At 36.2% G+C, this 20,729-nt stretch overlaps 1 protein-coding gene across 1 annotated transcript; it reads left to right on the forward strand.

Annotated features, from left to right (window-relative positions):
* Positions 1 to 16,958: 16,958 nt before the first annotated feature.
* LOC145060160 (uncharacterized) lies at positions 16,959 to 17,894 on the forward strand. Its single transcript, XM_079007873.1, has one exon. It carries the CDS (start codon positions 16,959 to 16,961, stop codon positions 17,892 to 17,894), a length of 936 nt encoding a protein of 311 aa, XP_078863999.1.
* Positions 17,895 to 20,729: the final 2,835 nt, after the last annotated feature.

Below are 20,729 nucleotides of genomic sequence, written 5' to 3' on the forward strand. Positions count from 1 at the left end.
TAAATGAGTTTACGGCCGTAAACTCAGCCGTAAACTAGGCTATAAATTCATAAATATTACAGAGAAATACAATTGCCTAGAAAAGTAAAGTATAAACCATATTTTGACCCAACAATCTCCCCCTTGGTTTATAGCTTTCTTTTCTTAATGACCCAACAAGATCCCCCTAAAAAGTAGCTGACTCTTCTTGTCAATCTTCAATGAGAGCTTGCCTTCAGCTTTAACCTTCGATTTCTTCACAGCATCAGGATGAACATATAAATCTTCAATGAATGACTTCATCTTGAGCAGTTGGGCTTTTCTTCAGAGTTTGGCTTTGAACGCACGTCGGGTGGAGGCTTGACATACTGATTCTTGAAAGATGATACTTTCAGCTTGAGAATCTTCAGAGAGAACTTCAGAGATAAATAATTTTCTGGATCACTTCAGCAGGTACAAAGATGGCAGCAGACTGATTGAGGAGGCTTCAATGCAATCCGTCACATAATCTTCAATTGCAGCTTCACCTTGCTTCTGGGGTTGAAGGATTGAATGTTGAAAGAATAATCTTCATTTCTTGCTCCTTCGAATGCGAATTCTTCGATGCTCACGGATGAAACCTTGGCTCAGAGATCTTCAACACAAACTCCATGAGTTTCATCTTCACCTGAAATAACTTTTCAAGACAAAACAAAACTAAAAGAAAACTTAGCACACAAATTAAAACAGAAACAAAAATATTTTTGGATTTTTTATTTTTCTGAACAAGAAATAAAACAAAAATAACACTATTTTTGGATTTTTAATTTTTTTTATTGTTTTTAATTTTTAATTCTCCCCTAATATTTAAATTAGAAGAAACTATGACAAATTTAACAAAAATAAAAATGATATCTAACTTTAAGAGAGATTTGGGATCAAAGTTTTTAGACAGCCTTTATCCACTTGTCGGTACCTTTCATATTCACATCTTTGTCTGGTCGATCGTCGGTATTGTTGTCCACTTAAACACGAAAAATTGTGGCAAATTTAGGACATACTATTTGTTACAAGACAAGGTGAACTTAAGTTCCTAAAAATTATATCTTATTCTAATTCCTTAGATACTATATCTTAAGGACCATTCATCTAACGACGACCAGGGATATTGTTGTCCACCTAAATTGAGCAGCGAGATCTACAGACAATCTGTATGAGTTCAATTTTAAGTGTACTGGAACGTGTTTCCCGCTTCCTGATATGCCCCAGCCATCAAGAACTTCCAGAGTGCTCCTTACACCGGGTGAGCAGACAACCATTCAGAGAGAGAAGAGATTCAGAATTCTATTGCTAACTACTTCAGAGGGGTTGAGAAGAAGAAGGTTGCATATGTTGTGTACCAGGTCGGATTAGAAGTCGCGCAAAGGAGACAACATATGGCTAACATATAAGAAGTATTTCACACATATATATAGCCTGCAGAGAAATAGAGTTGCATATGTTGTGTACCAGGTCAGATTGGAAGTCACGCAAAGGAGACCACATATGACTAACAGACGGAAAGAAAGAAAATGATATTCTACAGACCTAATTTATCGGAATTTACCAGTCGCCCCATCCAACCGGAATTAAGGACAGAATCCGCACATCGAGGAAAAGTTAAACCACGGTTCCAAGTACGGGTTCAATTAATGTGACAAGTAGATTCCCATATATATCTCCCTGCTCAACCTATCCGAGCGTCGTATTGTCAGGCTGAATGTATCTAACTAGGTCAAGGTTTGTCAAGTCTATAAATTTCCTAAGTTCAACTCTCCCTAGTCAAGTCCATTTTAAAATTTTTCGTGCCTACCGACGCATCAAGTCAGAGCATAGATCCTTCAACTTCGGGTACGTTACGCAGACTCAGGTTGCCTGTTATCACTTGCTAATTTCATTTCCCAAAACATCTCTTACAAGCACATTTCATAACCAATATATTTTTTATTTTCTGATTTTCTGATGTTTTTGGATTTTTGAAAATTTTCTAATTTTTGTTTTGTTTTTATTTATCCCCCTAAATTTGTGCATAGGAGAGAAACGAAAGTAAATGCGTAAATTTAAACTATCCTAAAACAAAAATTAGTCTTTAAAGCGAATCAGCTTAAGAAACAAAACTCAGGAGTATAGAGAAGAAAACGCAAACCGTAATTCACCGATTGAATCTGCATTCAGAAGGTCTGAGAACAGCAAGCATAATCTCAGAACATATCCGAAAATTCTTCATGTCATTAAGCACTAACCCCATGTGATCCCTTCCTTTCTTTCTTTCCCCCAAGGACACATACTCTCAAACAAAGGTCTGAATGTTGTACAATTGAGAGATGTCCCCAATCATATGCCAGGAGCAGCCATTACCAACAAACCGAAGTCTGATGATATGCCTCCATAGCTGCTCCGACACAGAGCGGGATCAGTTGGTCTTTGGAACCCAGTCCATTTTGAAACTGGGTCGACCTTTGTCATCAACGCATGATACTCTCTCCCATGAAATATCCTGCTTATCACAAACAGAAGATGTAGAAACGTTAGAAGCATTAGGAATTTTGGGAGTTTGAGCCTTCGGAACCCATTTGTAGTTGGGTTTAACCCATTTCTTTTTCGATCCGATGGGTGGCTCAGTACTTGATTTGGAACTTGAAGCAGACTGCCAAGATGACTTTGACTTTGGCTTCACGGGAGCATCTCTTGGATTGGACTTCTTGGCCGACGTTCCCTTCTTGCCCTTGGGATTCAAATTCTTTGCCTTGTGGGTTGGATGCTTGGCCTTGGGAGTTGAATTCTTGGCCTTCTTGGCATTCCAGTCGTCAATGTCTGATCGTGATCTCGAGGGGTATCTTTTGGAGTGTCTCCCCCTTGACGCGTTCTGCCAGCCTTGTACGTAGTAGGGAACATACGCGCGATTAGGACAATTTCTGGCAATGTGTCCAGGTGTTCCACAGTGAAAACATGTCCTTTTCTTCACTGGGGAGTTGTCTCTTCCTGCCCCTGGTGGCGTATCTTTTCCTTGTTTCTTATTGTTCCCACATGCACACTTGCGACAGGCACTCTGTTGCGCTGGAATTGGAGGCCTGTATTTACCAACGACAGGTTTGTTAGAAGCAACAGATTTAGAGTTCAAGGGGTCGTTTGTTTGTTCAGAAGAACTCTCCTTGTTCCCATCCTCTGCTACTTTACCTGCACAAGAATTAGCAACATTAGTATCTTCAATATTAATAATTCCTCCTGACACAAATCCAGCTCGTTTGCCATATTGAAGATGTGGCTCCCTATCAATTTCTTTCTTTGTCATAGGGATGGATGTGTAGTTATGATTGAAAGGAGGAGGTACACTATCATACCCTAGACCCTTGTTTTGATTCATTTTAAACTGCATGCTTTGGTCTATCATATTTGCAACCGCCTCACTTGAGAAATCATATTTTCTAACATCAAGTTTGGCGGTTTCAAACTTTCCTTTTAAAGATTCAACTTCAGCCACTAGCTCAACATTTTGTTTGACTACATAATCATAGTTTTCACATTTGTTACTGTAGTCTTCCTGAAGTTTCCTAAAGTCCTTGGTTTTTGCTTCCAACTCAGCCTTCAGGGGTTTCTGTCCTTTCCTGAGTTGATATCCTTCATATCTCAGGTCCTCAACTTCTCTTTTAAATAAATCAATTTGATCCCGAAGAAATTTAATCGTATCTTCACATGATTGAGAACATGAAACTTCACATGAATGAGAACATGAAACTTCATTGACCGGAAGGTTTACAGAACTCGTTAAAGCGTCAAGCTCTTCAATTACTTCAGCAATACTAAGACGATTGAGATCTTTTGTCTTCTTGATGACAACTACATTCATATCCCACGATTTTGGAAGTGAATTCAATAGCCTTTTGTTTATCTCAGATTTGGTCAAAAAGATCCCAACAATATTCATCTCAGTAGTGAGTGTGGTAAATCGCTGCAACCGAGCTTCCAGGGTTTCTCCAGGGATATAATCGAACATGTTGAAATTTTGTCTTAAGATATCCTGACGACTCTCTTTCATGTTTTCAACTCCCTCGTAGACCTTAAAATCAATTAAAAAGCACAACTAGAAGCTAAGATAAAAATTAAACGTCAAATTTAAAATGTTTTTTTTAATAAAAAAATCAACCTTAAAAGTCAAATTTAAAAAGAAAATTAAACTCAAAAGTCAAACTTAAAAGTCAAACCGAAAAGTTGAATTTGAAATTTTAAAAGTTAAACGAAAAAATCAAAGTTTAAAGTCAAAGGTCAAACTTGGAAGTCAAAGTCAAAATTTAAGGTCAAAAGTTAAAAAAATACAAGAAAAAAAAATTAAAATATGATTTTATTTATTAATTTTAATTTAATTTATTTATTATTATTATTATTTTTTATTTTGGATGAAAAAAGAATTTAGAATTAAAAGGAATTGAGTTTTGGTTTAAAAGTGTCAAAATAGGAAAAGTGGTGCGACAGGGAGTGTTTATGAACAAAAAAACGATAGGAAAGATGCATGTGGCAATGTAGACCAACTGGTAAGGTGCTGGTCTTCTATGGAGAAGACCCCGGGTTCGAATCCCGGTACCCCCTAATTTCGTTTCGATTTTTGATGCGAGGCTGCAAGGTGCTGATGCGAGGCGAGGATCCGATGTGCTGCGAAGACGAGGTCTGAACTCGTGCGAGCCGTAAACCACCGAAGACCGCAAGCCAACGCCGTAAACTCCGAGCTGCAAGCTCGGAAACCCTATCCGCAAACACGAACTCTGCCGCCGGCTGTGAACTGTTTCCGGCAGTAAGCTCCGGCCGAAAACCTTTCAACGATTACGTGAAAAACAACATTTTTTCGACTTTGAAACTCCAAAACTCGATCAAAAACCTTTTTTTATGAAAAACACGAAGAACAAACCCCTTTTATTTTTGTGAGATCTATCCAAAAACGCAAAAATATTTCGTAAATAAGATCAAATAATGCTCCAAAATAGAGTTTATGGCCCAAGAACTCGGTGTTTACGGCCGTAAGCTTTGACCGGAAACACCAATTATTCAGATTCCAGACAAAACAATAAATCCTTTTGACTGATACAACCAGGCTCTGATACCAATTGTAAGTCCCTAATTGCCTGTGTATCAGTCATATCCGTTTGATGGTGCGGAATCCCAATCAAACGGGTGATGTCAGATCAAATAGAAGAGAAGAAGAAGAAGAATAATATGAATCTTTGTATGTATTGATATGAATGAAGATCAGGAAACAAAGGATTCACACACACACACACACATAAAAGCTCCTGTTTTTCTCTGGCCGTAATCTCTCTAGGGTTCATCAATCTCTACTCCTCACCCTAACACCTCTATTTATACAAGGGAACATGGGCCAGAAACAAATGGGCCGTAAATAAGTTTACGGCCGTAAGGTGTTTACGGCCGTAAACTCAGCCGTAAACTAGGCTATAAATTCATAAATATTACAGAGAAATACAATTGCCTAGAAAAGTAAAGTATAAACCATATTTTGACCCAACAATTAAAGTTTGCAACTTTAAGACTTAATAGGTCATATAGGGGTCAGATCTATCCCAGTAACCCCTGGAACCTCTTCTCTTCGTACCATTTGATCAAAGCCCCAAAACTCAAGCTAAAACTTCAAGAAAAGAGATCTAGTAAACTATATGTCAAGGTGACGACTTTATACGTCAAAGATGCAGCTCTAGATGAAGGGTTTCTAGATCTAGAGTCACTCCTTCAAGCTATGTGCTCCCCTCTTTAAGTGTCCTTCAAGAATCACCAACAAATACTATTTATGAAGTCACAACACTAAAAAATGGCCTTAGGGTCTCGAGGTTAGGGTCTTGGATGATGGAGGCTGGAAATGAGGCCAAACCCTAGAGCTTAAGTTGTTTAAATAGGGTGCAAAACCCCATATTAGGGTTTCTTAAACCTAGTCCAACTCGTCGAGTTGGTCCCTTCCAACTCGTCGATTTGGTTTTCCAAAAACACGCGGCCTTGCTTTCGAACATGTCAAGTTCTTCCCTATGGACTCGACGAGTTGTCTTCCTGATTGAATGTTTTTCTTTCCTTAATCGACCTTCTAAATTTTGGGTCTTACAACACATAGAACATCATATCAGTTCGACTTGTAGTTATGTTCAAAAGCGAACCGATCACGCTTTTATATGTTTTGATATCAACAATAGGCTCATGCAACGAAGGACCAAAGCGAGTGCTGACTGGTATAGGAATTTTAGCTTTCATGCAATTCGTCATTCCAAATCTTTCAAGCAGGTTTCAAGTGTAATTTTCTTGATTGATAAAAAATTTCCTCCCTACTTTGACGAATATTTAAACCCAAGAAATGACTTATCTTCCCCATCATGCTCACTTCAAATTTACTTTTCATTAACTCCTAAAATTCATTTGACAACAAAGGGTCAGTTAAACCAAATATAATGTCATCGACATGAATTTGAACGAGCATCAGATGATCCCATAATTTCTTAAGAAATAAAGTAGGATCAACTGATCCTTGCTTAAATTTAGTGATTTTCAAAAAAATGGTAAGAGTCGCAAAACATGCACGAGGTGCTTCTTTTAACCTATAATCTGCCTTGTCAAGGATATAACAATGGTCAGGAAACTTATCATTAACGAATCTAGGTGATTGTTTTACATACACCGTCTCTTCAAGAACACCACTAAGGAATGCACACTTTACATCCATCTGGTAGACGCCGAAATCCTTATGAGTTGCACAAGCCAAGAAAATTCATACAACCTCGAGTCTTGCGACAGGGGCGAAAGTCCTCCTAATCAATTCCTTCTTTTTAAGAATAACATTTTATGACTAATCTAGCTTTGTTTCAAACAATATTTCCTTCTTTAAACCTTATTTGAGACCAACAATCGAAACATCATTAGGTTTAGGAATTAAGCTCTAAACCTTGTTTCATTCAAATTCAGCCAACTCATACTGCATTACAACAATCCAATCGGTATGTTCTAATGCATTCTTGACTGTTTTTGGCTAAAATTTTAAAATAAAGACATTAAAAATATAGAATTCATGATGAAAATTTAACACCTCATTTTTGGCTCGAATTTGTGCTCGTGTTATGTAACGCCCGTAGATCAGGGCTAGTCAATTTAAAGACGATAAGCGTCAAAAATGAATTTTTTAATAGAATATTATTTAGAAGGATTAATCTTAACTAAGTTGTAGTATATGTTACAAGGATTCCGTACATATAAAGAACACCGAAATCCGAGTTATAACGAAGAAGTTATGACCTGTCGAAGTTTCGCGACAGAACCGGCATGACACAGCATGACGTAAATAGTGAATTTACGATAGAGCAATATTTGGATTTAGCGATCTAAACGAAAGTCATAGAATATATTAAACCGAGAGCGTGCATGAAAAAACGCCCAAATCTGACTTCGTATGAGGAAGTTATGATTTTTCGAAGTTTCGGCTTAGTAGTGTACTGCCCAAAGTTCGAATATGAGATCGAGCGATATTTAGCCGAAACTATCTAAACGAGAATTGAAGATCTCGTCGATAGTAGTCAAACGGTGAAAAGACAGACAAAAACGGACGTCAGACGAAGGAGTTATGATTTTCTGACGGAGTTTTCTTGTCTCGGCCTACTAAAAATAATAAAATAAAAATAAAATCATAATTAGTCGACGAAGTCTAAATGAGATCTGTAGAGCATAATATGACCTTCGCTTTGATATAAAGAACGTTGAAAACGGAGTTCGTATGTGAAAGTTATGAATTTCTAAAGTTCGGGGCGCGAAACCCCAAAACTGTCAGAGACCACGATGTGAAATCAGTGTTCACGACGTGAAATGTCTTCTGACGCCTCCTGGAGTCTGCCAGACCCACCATGCGATGATGCATGCAGTGACGATCAAGCCCACGACGTGAAAATACTGTTCACGACGTGAAAATTGAGAAATTAGCCCTATAAATAGATTTGAAGATGCAGCCGGCCAAGGTTGCTAATTCACCCTTCTCTCTCCCATATTACCTCGATTTACGTGCAAAGAAGTACCCCCCGAAGCCCCGGTATCACCCCGAGACCCGAAGCGAGTCCCGAAGCCCGTAGATCCCGAGAAGAAAAAGAGTTTCCGAGCCGAAGCTCTGCCCGCGAGAAGCTCGGTGTTTGAAGATATTCTAGTTTCATCGAAGAATACTACTCTTAGAGCCGCAGTGCTGTCATCGTCTAATCAAGTGAGTGTGTAGTTACTTTCACCTTACACATAAATATGAAGTATTTGCTATGAAATATGTGTTATGTGTTTATATATTGTTTGTTTACTTGAGACAGATGTTGAATGAATGTTTCATACAAGTTTTTAAATGATTAAAACTGTATATGTAATTTATGTCTACAAATATGTTGGGTAGAACCTGGGTAGATGAAATAGTTGATATAAGACAAAATGATAAGAAGTTTGGATGATATTGATGTTCTAGTCAACTAGTGGAATAGAGATGGTGACCACATACTGTTCTAGGCAATCCAATGAAAAGTTAACAGGTTTGCAACCTGTAGGTGATTTGAACTCAATGTGTTCATTAGGTATTTTTGAACTCTATGTGTTCACTAGGTGTTTTGAACTCAATGTGTTCATCAGGTATTTTTGAACTCTATGTGTTCATTAGGTGTTTTGAACTCAATGTGTTCATTAGGTATTTTGAACTATATGTGTTCATTTGGTGTCCTTGAACTCAATGTGTTCATTAGGTATTTTGAACTATATGTGTTCCTTAAGTATTTTAGAACTCAATGTGTTCATTAGGTATTTTGAACTCTATGTGTTCACTTGGTGTTTGAACTCAACGTGTTCATTAGGTATTTTTAAACTCTATGTGTCACTTGGTGTTTGAACTCAACGTGTTCATTAGGTATTTTTGAACTATATGTGTTCACTTGGTATTTTCGAACTCAATGTGTTCATTAAGTGTTTTTGAACTAGATGTGTTCACTTGGTGTTGTTGAACTGAGTGTGTTCATACTAAGTGTTTTAGAACTAAGTATTCATCAGATGTTTTGAATTAAGTGTTCACTAGGAGTGTTAGAACTAGGTGTTTGTTAAGTATGTTGAACTAAGTGTTTACCGGTTGTAATTTGAGGACCTTGGCAGTGGTGGACTTTGTGTCAATCCTAAGGTCAATCCTTAGGAATAAATGAATAAAGGATAGTTGATTCTTAGGGTGAATCCTTAAGAAATAAAGGAGATAACGGGGATGGGTAATTTGGATTGATTGATTGATTTATTGATGATTGAATATAATAACTATATCATTGTGGGTCGAAAACCCTATATGCTCACCAGGCTCCCAAGCCTGACCCACTCAGTTTTCTTTGCATTACAGGTAATGACACAAGAGTATAAGTTGGTGGACTTGACGAAAGATTTTGGATAATAGACCAGTATTTGTAAATAATTGCTGTAAGGTCGAATTGTACTGTTTATGCTTTTGGTCTATATCGAAACATGACATCTCGAGGTTTTTTTATTTAATGAAAATACAATCTCTTTGAGAATTGTTTTGATAAATTTTATCATATTTTGTTTTGGGAACGAATTCCGCAACTCTTTTAATCAAAGGATTACTCTGATTTTATAAAACAAAGCATAAACAAATCAGTCTTTTCTGACCGTGAATTTGGGGATGTCACATGTTAAAACACCTGAACTTAGATCACCAAGATTTGTTATTTCGGATGATCCATTGTTCCTTTCTCCATCATAGGAAAAGCAGGATCAAACTCCAAATGTGCATCCTCAAACGTCTCTTCAGCATCTGATAATTCACATAAAATTGAGATATTATTGTTAAAATCATAAAATTAATTACCTCTAGCATCACTCTCATCATGATTCGTTCCACTTGGCTCCCCCTCAACCAATGGATTCGTTGTATGACGCTCCTCCTCAACATCAACTTGAGTAATCAATAGCTCCCCCTCAACATTTGAATTTTGTCATTCGTTATGAGACGAAGAAACCAAGTGCTCCCCCTTCACTTGATAATCGGTTGAAGTTTGTATTCTTTCGACATTGAGTCTCGAGGTTGATGACGAATTTGATATATTTTCTTCATTAGTGAGTGTACAATCATCTTAGTGTTTCGATGCCTCTAAAACTTGATTATCTTTAATATTGACTTCGGCATCAATTGGCATATCAGGAATGCCAAAAATTAAATCAACATCAACATCAAAAGTAAGCATTTGCTTAGATTCTTCATTTGTTTCATAAATTGTTGTTTTCTTTGAAAACTCTTGTTCAACTCTCTTGACATAGTAATCATCAAAAGTAAGATTGAATATTTCTTCAATTTTTCTTGTTCGCTTGTTCAACACCCTATAAGCAATAAAATTGTGAGAATATCCCAAGAATATTCCCTCATCGGCTTTCGTCTGAAATTTGGAAAGATTATCCTTGAGATTCATTATGAAATACCTGCAACCAAAAACATAGAAAAATTTAACATTAGGTTTCCTTTTGTTTATGATCTCATAAGGTGTGATATTGAAACGACGATGAATAAATTTTTTTTTGTGTAAAGCAAGCAGTTGAAACACCTTCTGTCCAAAAGTATTGTGGCAAATTCGCATATGTAAGTATTGTTCTAGCCGCTTCACACAAGGAAATATTTCTCCTTTCGACAACCCCATTTTGTTGTGGTGTATACGGAGACAAAATGTTGTGTGAAACTCCCAGTTTAGTAAAAAACGAATCTAAAATTTTATTTTTGAACTCAGCTCCATTGTCTCTTTTTATCTTCCTAACTTCCTTTTTCAAACCCAGTTCAATGTTCTTGATAAAATCGATCATCACTTGAGATGTTTCAGACTTCTGTCGAATAAAAAAATCCAAGTAAATCACAAAAAATCATCAACAAAGTATACACTTCTTCTTATTAAGAGTCTCAACAATCGAAGGACAACACAAGTCAATGTGAAGAAGTTCTGATGGTTCAGTGATTTTTGAATCAATTGTGATTGGAGGACCCTGACGATGTTGTTTTCCCTATTCACAAGTTGCACACAATAAATCATTGTCAAATTTTGAAAAAAGTAAACCACGAACAAGATCATTAAGAACAAGTTTTTTTAGATTCTTAAAGTTAAGATGAAAAAGAAGTTCATGCCATAACCAACTGAGGTCAGAAGAAGCTTTCGATAGTAAGCACACGGAATGTATGCCCACTATAGGTATCATGTCGAGAGTGAACATATCATTATTCGTCCTTCCTCATTGAAAAGAACTTTATTTCATGTTCCAATCACAAGTTGAGAGATACTTATCAGGTTATGCTTCAACCATTCAACATAAGTAACTTGATTCACCGTGAACTTCCATTTGTAACTTTTCCATATCCTTTGACTTTGCACTTTTTAATTTTTCCAAACTTTACTACACCAACATTCTCCTAACTTATGAAAATCTCTCAAATTCTCTTTCTTTCTAGTCATGTAATTCAAGGATCCACTATCAATATACCAGTTTCCATCATATTGCTCGTCACATAGTACCTGCAATCAATTAAATAAATTTAGGTCCCCAAGACCTTTTGGGTCCTTGTACATTAGTTTGAAACAAATTATGCAATGAGGAACTAAAAACCCAATTACGAACTTTTGATTTAAAATTGCTAATTAAGTCAATTTCGTCAGTTGTAGGCATTGATATGTAATCATGAAATTGGGAAGTTTCGAATTTGAGTGTCTCTTTTTAAACTTTTCCTTGAGAAACATCAACTTTTGTTGTTTTAATTTCTCTTCATTTTGACACTTTTGACACTAATTCTTGAGAAGAGGTACTCGCATTCAAGGATTCATTTAAGTAATTATCATAAGCCTCTTGGACTTGTTCTTGAGAATACTTTTTCGATTGAAATTCTCTTTCTTTTCCTTTAACCAATAATTGAAGTTTCTCGTGTTATTTATCCCTTTAACAAATGATACTTTCGACTTTTGCTTCAAATTAGGATTTGGAAATTTTGGACCATCAAGTTTGAATGGTACATTTCTCTTTGCAACATTTGTCATTTTTTGTGAATTGCATTTGTGGTCATTGTTGAAAGCGATTCTGTTATTTATTTCAATAATCAAAATGAGAATCTTTTAGAAAAAATTCTCAATTTTGAGAAAAATTCCTTTGTCCATTGTTTTGAATATTATCTTGTGATTTAACTCCCCTATTTTGAAAACCATTCATCTTTTGAACATTTTTCTCAACATAAATTTGATGAAAACTTTCTTGAAATTTTTTTTGAGATTGATTTAAATTTTTCACACTTTTTCTCATTCTCATTCAAATCAACTTTCACTCTTGGCTAAAAACCCCTTTTATTGCCAACATTCATTTTGACATATTTCAAATCACCTTGAAAAAACATTTTTGATGTATAAATTTGTGATGATTGTGAAACTTCTTTTCCGAATTTTGTTTATTCTTGTATCTCAAAAATGTTGCTTTTTGCATTTTTTTGTAGCTTCCAATAAGCTTTGTTTTGAACTTTCTTTACAGAAATTTCGTTTTTGAAATCACTTTGCTCAACTTTTTATTTTTGATTTTGAATTTTCCTTTTTGATTTTTGAAAGAAAATGATTCTTCCTTCTTTTTGAAATCATGATCTTTTGCCTTTTGATTACTAGAATCATTAGAAAATTTTGGCGTACATTTATCTTCAATTTTGCTTTCGTTTTTGGAATTGATTTCACAACCCAAATTTTGTTTGATTTCATTTGACTTTCATTGGAAAAAGAGTTTGGATTCTTTTTTTGTTGAAAAACATGAGATCTTTTATTTAACTTGTTTTTTTCGATATTATGATTTGAGTGAAAACCTTCATCAATCACATTTTTATTATCTTCTTTCAACAATTCATTGATTTTTGAATCAAAATTTTCAGCATTATCGTCACAAAAACCTGATTTGGAAGACCTTTGATACACAATGGATAAAGAACCTTATTCGTTTCCAAATAATGTTTTCCTTTTTCTTTCAAAATCTTTGAAAATTCAGTTGTATCCTCATATGCTTGTGCTTCCACAACCCTAGGAATCTCCTTTTCACAAGAATTATCGTCATTGTCACTGTAAAAAATTGTTATGTCATCAACAACCATATTTTCTTTTTGAAAATCACAAATCTTAGTTGTCGAAGATGACTCATCATTTAATTTCGCACTTGAGTTAACAACATCTTTATCCTTAGCTAACGAAGTTACATTAATTACTGACAATTTCGAGCAATCAACACATTCCTCTTCCTCAATTTCACGGACATTGTCAAAATTATCTTCGATATCAATAGATTTTTGTTAAGTACTTTGTGTCGAATTCCCAGTCTTGTTTAAAATCTTGATTTGTTCGCTTTTGGTCAAAGTCTCTATGACAATTTTAACAAGTTCATAAGCATTCAAACAATCATTTATGTTAACAACGCCATAAGTGTATGATCATTAGAGACGGTGGCATAATTATCTACTTTACTCTCACAATCGAAAGTAGTCTCATCAACTAACTCTCATTTGAAAGTAATAAATGGAAGCAATTTCATATGGTTTTCTACATAGATGTCAGCAGAATGTTAAAGATTAGTCAGCTTTCCATACAATCTTTTAGTTGTGTTAAAATAAATGTTTTGTTGTTTGATTAACATGTTTTTCTATTCTAAGCGTGTCCCTATCGCACATAATATTCTTAATATAATGCTCTAAACTCTCTATCTCGGTTTCCTTCTCTTCCAGTCTATTACAAGCTTCATAAAAGGACGCCTTAGATTTCTTTGCTTCACTACTCATCAAAATAAGCATGTCATTCAAGTAAGAGCAAGTTTTGTCAAATTCAAATAAAATAGAATGATAGGAATTCAAAGGAATATTAAGTGAGACGAAAAGATCAAACACCTTTGCAGTCAATGGAGATTTTTGAATCATTGAAACGAAACATCTCCCAGTTGTCTCCTTATCCTTTTCGTCACTTTCTTCACTTTTCTTATTCTTCTCCGATTCCTCATCATTGTTTTCTTCTTCTTTCTCAACCAAACTCTTCCTGCAAGAATCATCTTATTAATACCTTGCAAACAACACGTCGTGAGTAGGATGAATCATATCTTCATCATCAGATCCAGATGACCAAATTTGATACGTTCCATCACTCTTATCTTCTCCTATGGCCATAAGCGAAAGATTTTTGTGTGAGCACGAATTTATTCCAATCTTTTTGCATAATATGCCTCATCTTTTACTTTATCTTTCTTCTCTTCCATCTTCCTCAACTTGCAATCTTTGGCCAAGTGATTGTGACCATTACAATAATTACAGTTGTAGTCAGAAACTCCTTTAAGTTTAACCTCCGATTTCTTCTCTTCTTCTTTCTTCTGCGCCTTCATATTCACATTTCTACTTTCACCAGCATTCAACACTTGTTTATTTCTAAGCTATTCTTGAAACTACCACTTATTGGTTTCGTGAAAAACTTCTTCACCCTATTGTTTGAGTAATATGCAACAACTTCGTCATTAGAATTTAGTAGAAATCCTTATTCATCTTCTTACGCATCACCCTCAGACTCATCTTCCTTAACATTTGTTTTGAACACCAACACCATTGGTCCACCATAGTTCAACATATTCTCCTCAGTAATCTCCATTACTTTTGATTCATGCGTTTTAAGAATATTGTACAAATTCGATAGCTAATGGGTATCAAAATTCTCATGTGTCTTGATCATCAAGAAGATGTTTCACCATTCTTTTATGAGTCCATAAACGAAAGTAAGATTGAATTCTAGAGAACTACGATTTACCCCATATCGATAACATGTGAATATCAGATCATTGATCCTGTCCTAGTATGCTTCAATGTTTTTGTTTTCTTTTTACATGAAATCAAAAAGTTTTGACAAACATTTCGTCACTAAACTTTTCTTTGTAATGTCATTACCTTGATACTTTTTTTAACACATCCCAAATTTCCTTAGCAGTTTTGCATCCACAAACATAGTTGTAGACGACATAAGAAAGTGCTCCTCTCAACTCACGAAGAACCTTCTTATCATTTTCGTTCCATTTTTTAGCTTATGTGACCATGTTTCCAGATGCTCCTGCATTACCTACGGCTTGAACTAGATCTTCCCGATAAGGTCCTTTTTCAATTGATCTCCACAGACCTTTATCGATTCCGTTAAGGTAATCTTCCATTCAATCGCCCAACTGATCATAACCATTCAATTGCCCCACTGATCATAATATTCTGGGATCAGCATTGGGATCTTAGTTGCAAAGCCAAGAAGATTGGAGTAGTTCCTCATTGTGTTCACATTGAGATTAACCATTTGATTTGATGAAAAGAGATAGATGATTATATGATCGATTGACAAAAACAACAACAAAATCATTTAATCACTTTTGTTAAATGAAGAATTTCGCTTTCAATTTTGCGGAAAAATGAATCAGAATGGACGACTCAAAAATTGAAAAATGTATTTTAGATTCAAAAAGTGAATACTGCTCTGATACCAATTGAAGAGTGTTTGAATCAATTGAATATAAGAAAGCTATGAAGAACACCAAGATCTATAGGATACATCATAGACACAAAAAATACAAGGGATTGACCATACAATGCGAAAGTAGTAAATGCCTTGTAAATAAATATGATAATGAAAGTACTTAACTTTTGTTATTTGTAGAAACGAAACCTAAAGACGTAGCTTTCGACTCGACACTTAAATTGAAGATTTTTATATTCATCGCCATTTTCACATTGAAAAGGATTAAATATCAATCTTGAATTGCATTTGAGCTTATGAACGAAAATGTAAGAACTTAGAGAACACCTCAGATTTTGTACGTAAAGAATAAACCCATAAGAAATGGCTAAAATCATCCAGAAAAATAAACTAGCCTCTTTATGGTTCAAAATAGAGATAAAGATAACATTATTTGACACTAAAATTTTAAACATGTGATGTCCTGGGTGGCCTATTAGTGCCAAGATGAGGGAGTAATGGTGGTGAGGGCTTGTGGAAGAGTGGTGGTAATGAGATAGATGTAACCCTTGCTTTCACATCTAAGGAATGTTTCTTTGGTGTGATATTCCTTCACAAAAAAAAACAAAAACGTCAAATTCAATGCTACACTTGTTGTCACGGGTAAAAGGACGAATGAAAAGTAAAATTTTAATAACAAATACAGTAATGAAAATGGTTATGAGGGTGAGAGTAAAATATGGGTTTGATTGAGGAATAATGGAACTACTGATTTTATGAATTGGAATTGTAGAACCATCACCGAAAAATACACATGAGGATGGAATGTTTTTGTAACTGATAAAATTAAGTAGACCGTTGTTAGAGTGTAAATGAAAGGTAGCACCCGACTCCATGTACCAAGAAGTATTGATTGCGTCATTCATGTTCCTCATATTGAACATTTGAGGTAGCGAGGTAGCTTGATCCGAAGTTGAGCCCAAAAACCATGACCAAGGTAGCAAGAATGGATTTTGATGGGTCACATTGAACGCCGCTTGGTGAGCTATTGAAGGAGTTGATCGCATATCAACATGAGCCGAGGAAAGGGACAGGTAGGGTGGAAAAGAGGTGGAAGGCCCACCGACACTGATGGTGTTATTGTTCGTTGTTACTGTTGGAATGGAAAGTCAAATCAGAATCATGATTGATCCCTAAAAATCTGTCAAAGGGAATCTTTATTTTTAATGTGATTATTTGTATAGCTAGCTTGCCTAGATTAGAGCTCTTTCCATGTTTATTCTTGTCTATAAATTGTAGCCCTGGCTGTAATACAGATGCAGTTTTCAGCTTAAAATTCAAATTCTCCTTTTTTCATGGTATCAGAGCTGTGCAACTTCTGCCGGCTAAAGTTGTTGCTGCCAAATAACCATTTGTGATCATCTTATTCTTGATTTTTTTACCACCATAATGTCGGGATCTGTTGAATCTTCAAACCCAAACTCATCTCTTTTTCCACCATCTGATATCAATCCCTCTCTTCAAATTACCCAACATAAACTTAATGGATTGAATTTCCGTGAATGGTTTCAATCGGTTCTTCTTGTCATCAGAGGGAAAGGGAAGACCGGATACCTTACCGGTGAAACTGAAGCCCCGGACAAAAAGGATGCTCACTACAAAGTATGGGAGGCAGAAAACTCCATTGTTATGGCGTGGTTGGTTAATTCTATGAACCCGAATATCGGAAGAACCTATCTCTATTATAACATAGCTCATGAAATCTGGAAAGTTGTCCAAGAGATGTATTCCGATCTTGAAAACACCTCGCAGTGTTTTGAGATTCGTTCAGCTCTTCGAAGTACCAACCAAGGAGGACGATCGGTTACTGAATACTACAATGTTCTAACAGAACTGTGGCAGGAGATGGATGTGTTTTACAACATAAACTGGTCATGTCCTCAAGACGGTACTCTTCATGCAAAAATGCTTGAAAAAGATAGAATCTTTGATTTCCTTCAAGGTCTCAACAAAGAACTAGACGAGGTTAGGGGCAGAATCCTTGGCACCAAACCACTTCCCTCTCTTCGAGAAGTATTTGTAGAAGTTCGACGAGAAGAAAGTCGCAAGAAGGTGATGCTACAGACCCCAACAAGTATCGATGTTGAAGGTTCTTCCCTTGCTGCCTACAGATCAGAAGGACAAAAGAATTGTAAGTTTTCAAACGCCAAAGTCTGGTGTGAACACTACAAGAAGCCGTATCATACAAAGGACCAATGTTGGGGCCTTCACGGAAAGCCCGCAAACTGGACTCCTAGAAGGGTACAATCCAAAACAACATCTGCACATGTTGCAAAGACTTCACAAGAAAATAGTTCCTCTCCCAGCCCTTTTACAGCAGATTAAATGGAAGTACTCAGGTCACTCTTACAATCCACCAGTTCATCCTCCACTCCATTAGGTAATGGGGCACAACAAGGTAAACAAATACCTTCTTTTCTGTTAAAAAATGGATCATTTGAAGCATGGATTGTTGATACTGGTGCTTCTGACCATATGACTGGGAGTAAGAATTTACTAAAAGAATTTAAACCAAGCACCAATTACATTACTGTAACAATTGCTGATGGAAAAGTCTCTCGTGTTACCGGAATAGGGAATGCTATCTATGATGATTTAAAACTAAATTCAGTTTTATATGTGCCAAATATCCGGTTTAATTTAATGTTAGTCATTAAACTTCTTAAAGATCAAAACTGTATAGTAACTTGTTTCCCTACACATTGTGAATTTCAGGAGCAGTCTTCGGGGAAGATGATTGGCATTGCTAAAGAATACAACGGTCTCTACTACTTCACAGGCTCTTCATCCATGTCGCATTACCCTAAACACCTTTCTCTTTCTATTACTTCTGAGTCTAATGTTTTGTTTTGGCATCAATGTTTAGGACATCCTAGTTTTGATTACTTGCGTCGTTTGAATCCAAATTTATTCATCAATAAAGATTGTTCTGGGTTTCAATGTGAAAGTTGTGTTCTTGCTAAACAAACCAGAAATACATACCCAAGCCATGCATATCAACCATCCCAACCATTCAGTATTGTTCATAGTGATATATGGGGCCCATCCCGTACTCTTAACATAAATGGATCCCGATGGTTCATCACATTCATCGATGACCATACACGTGCTTGTTGGGTGTATCTGTTAAAAAACAAATCTGATTGTGGTGAAGTTTTTAAAAAATTCCACAAGCATGTAGAAAATGTGTTCCAATCCAGAATCCATGTCCTTCGATCTGATAATGGCGGAGAGTATTTTGCTAATGATCTCAAAGCTTATCTAACTGAACATGGTATTCTCCACCAATCTTCTTGTACCAAAACTCCACAGCAAAATGGAGTGGCTGAGAGAAAAAACCGCCATATTCTTGAAGTGTCTAGGGCTATCATGATAAACTGTCATGTTCCTCACTGTTTCTGGGGTGAAGCTGTGCTTACTGCTGCCTATTTAATTAATAGGCTTCCTTCAAAAGTTCTTGATTTTTCAACCCCAATACAATGTCTTCAAAAATGTTTCCCTAAACTCAGAGTTCTAAACTCTCTTTCACCACGTGTCTTTGGGTGTAAAGCCTATGTTTACAATACAAGTCCATCTCGTGGGAAATTAGATCCTAAAGCTATCAAATGCATTTTTTTGGGATACTCGTCAGCTAAAAAAGGATATAAGTGTTATTGCCCATCTTCAAAAAGGATGTTTGTAACTTGTGATGTCACATTTTTTGAAACACAAAGTTTTTATCCCACTACATCTCTTCAGGGGGAAAACCTTAGTGAAGAAATCCATTGGGATCCCTCAATTTCCCTTCCTGTGTCATTGTCCGATCCTATTTCTACATCCCCTATGTTATCTTCAACACCACCAACCATTGAGGATCCTGGTCAAGGGGAAGAACCACAACAACCCACATTCAAAGTATACTCCAGAAGGCCACGACCTGGTAATTGCCAATCATCATCTCCTGAAACATCTGCTCCAGAAGAAGCTCAAATACATGATCCTGATGATCTTGATGTCCCTATTGCTATTCGGAAAGGGGTTCGATCTTGTAGATACCCGATTTCAGGGCATCTTTCATACAGTAAGTTATCTTCAAAATACAAGGCCTTTCTCTCACAGGTGGATAAAGAAGTGATTCCTACAAGTATCCATGAGGCCCTACTTGATCCGAAGTGGAAGAACGCTGTCATGGAAGAAATGAATGCCCTTAAGGAAAACAAGACTTGGGAGGTGGTCAAAACACATGAAGGAAGAAAGATAATTGGGTGCAAATAGATTTTTTCAATTAAAGTTGGTGCTGATGGAACCATTGAAAGACACAAAGCAAGGCTAGTTGCGCAGGGGTACTCCCAGACCTATGGGATTGATTATGAAGAGACGTTTGCTCCCGTGGCAAAATTGAACTCCATTCGAGTTCTTCTCTCTCTTGCTGCTAATCTAGATTGGGAACTACACCAACTGGACATAAAGAATGCATTCCTCAATGGAACGCTAGAAGAAGACATTTACATGAAACTTCCTCCAGGGTTTGAAGAAAATAAGGGAATGGATCAGGTGTGTAAATTGAAAAAATCTTTGTATGGTTTGAAGAAGTCACCACGCGCATGGTTCAATAAACTGAGCTCAGTTATGAAGCAATTTGGGTACATGCAAAGTCAAGCTGATCACAGCTTATTTATAAAACAGTCTAGTGATGGTAAGAAGTCGATATTACTTGTGTATGTAGACGATATGATCATCACTGGGGATGATATTCACGAGATTGAGAACTTGAAAAGAAGGTTACATTCCATGTTTAAGGTTAAAGACCTTGGAAAGTTACAATATTTCCTTGGAATGGAAATTGCTCGAAGCAAGCAAGGAATATTTGTGTCCCAACGAAGATATGTTCTCAATCTTTTGAAAGAAACAGGAAAACTTGGATGCAAACCAGCAAGTACTCCTCAAGAGCGAAACTGGACATCTAAAATCAGCAATAATGACCCTCCAGTTGATCGAGAGCAGTACCAATGCCTTGTAGGTAATTTAATTTACCTATCTCTAACACGTCCTGATATTGCATACAGTGTGAGTGTAGTAAGCCAGTATATGCATTCTCCCACAAAAAGACACTACGAAGCTGTTCAACAAATTCTACGGTATTTGAAAGGCACACCTGGAAAAGGAATATTTTTTAAGAAA

Source organism: Lactuca serriola, chromosome 6, assembly GCF_051521515.1.
Source record: "Lactuca serriola cultivar US96UC23 chromosome 6, Lser_US96UC23_V15, whole genome shotgun sequence".
Taxonomy (NCBI): Eukaryota; Viridiplantae; Streptophyta; class Magnoliopsida; order Asterales; family Asteraceae; genus Lactuca; species Lactuca serriola.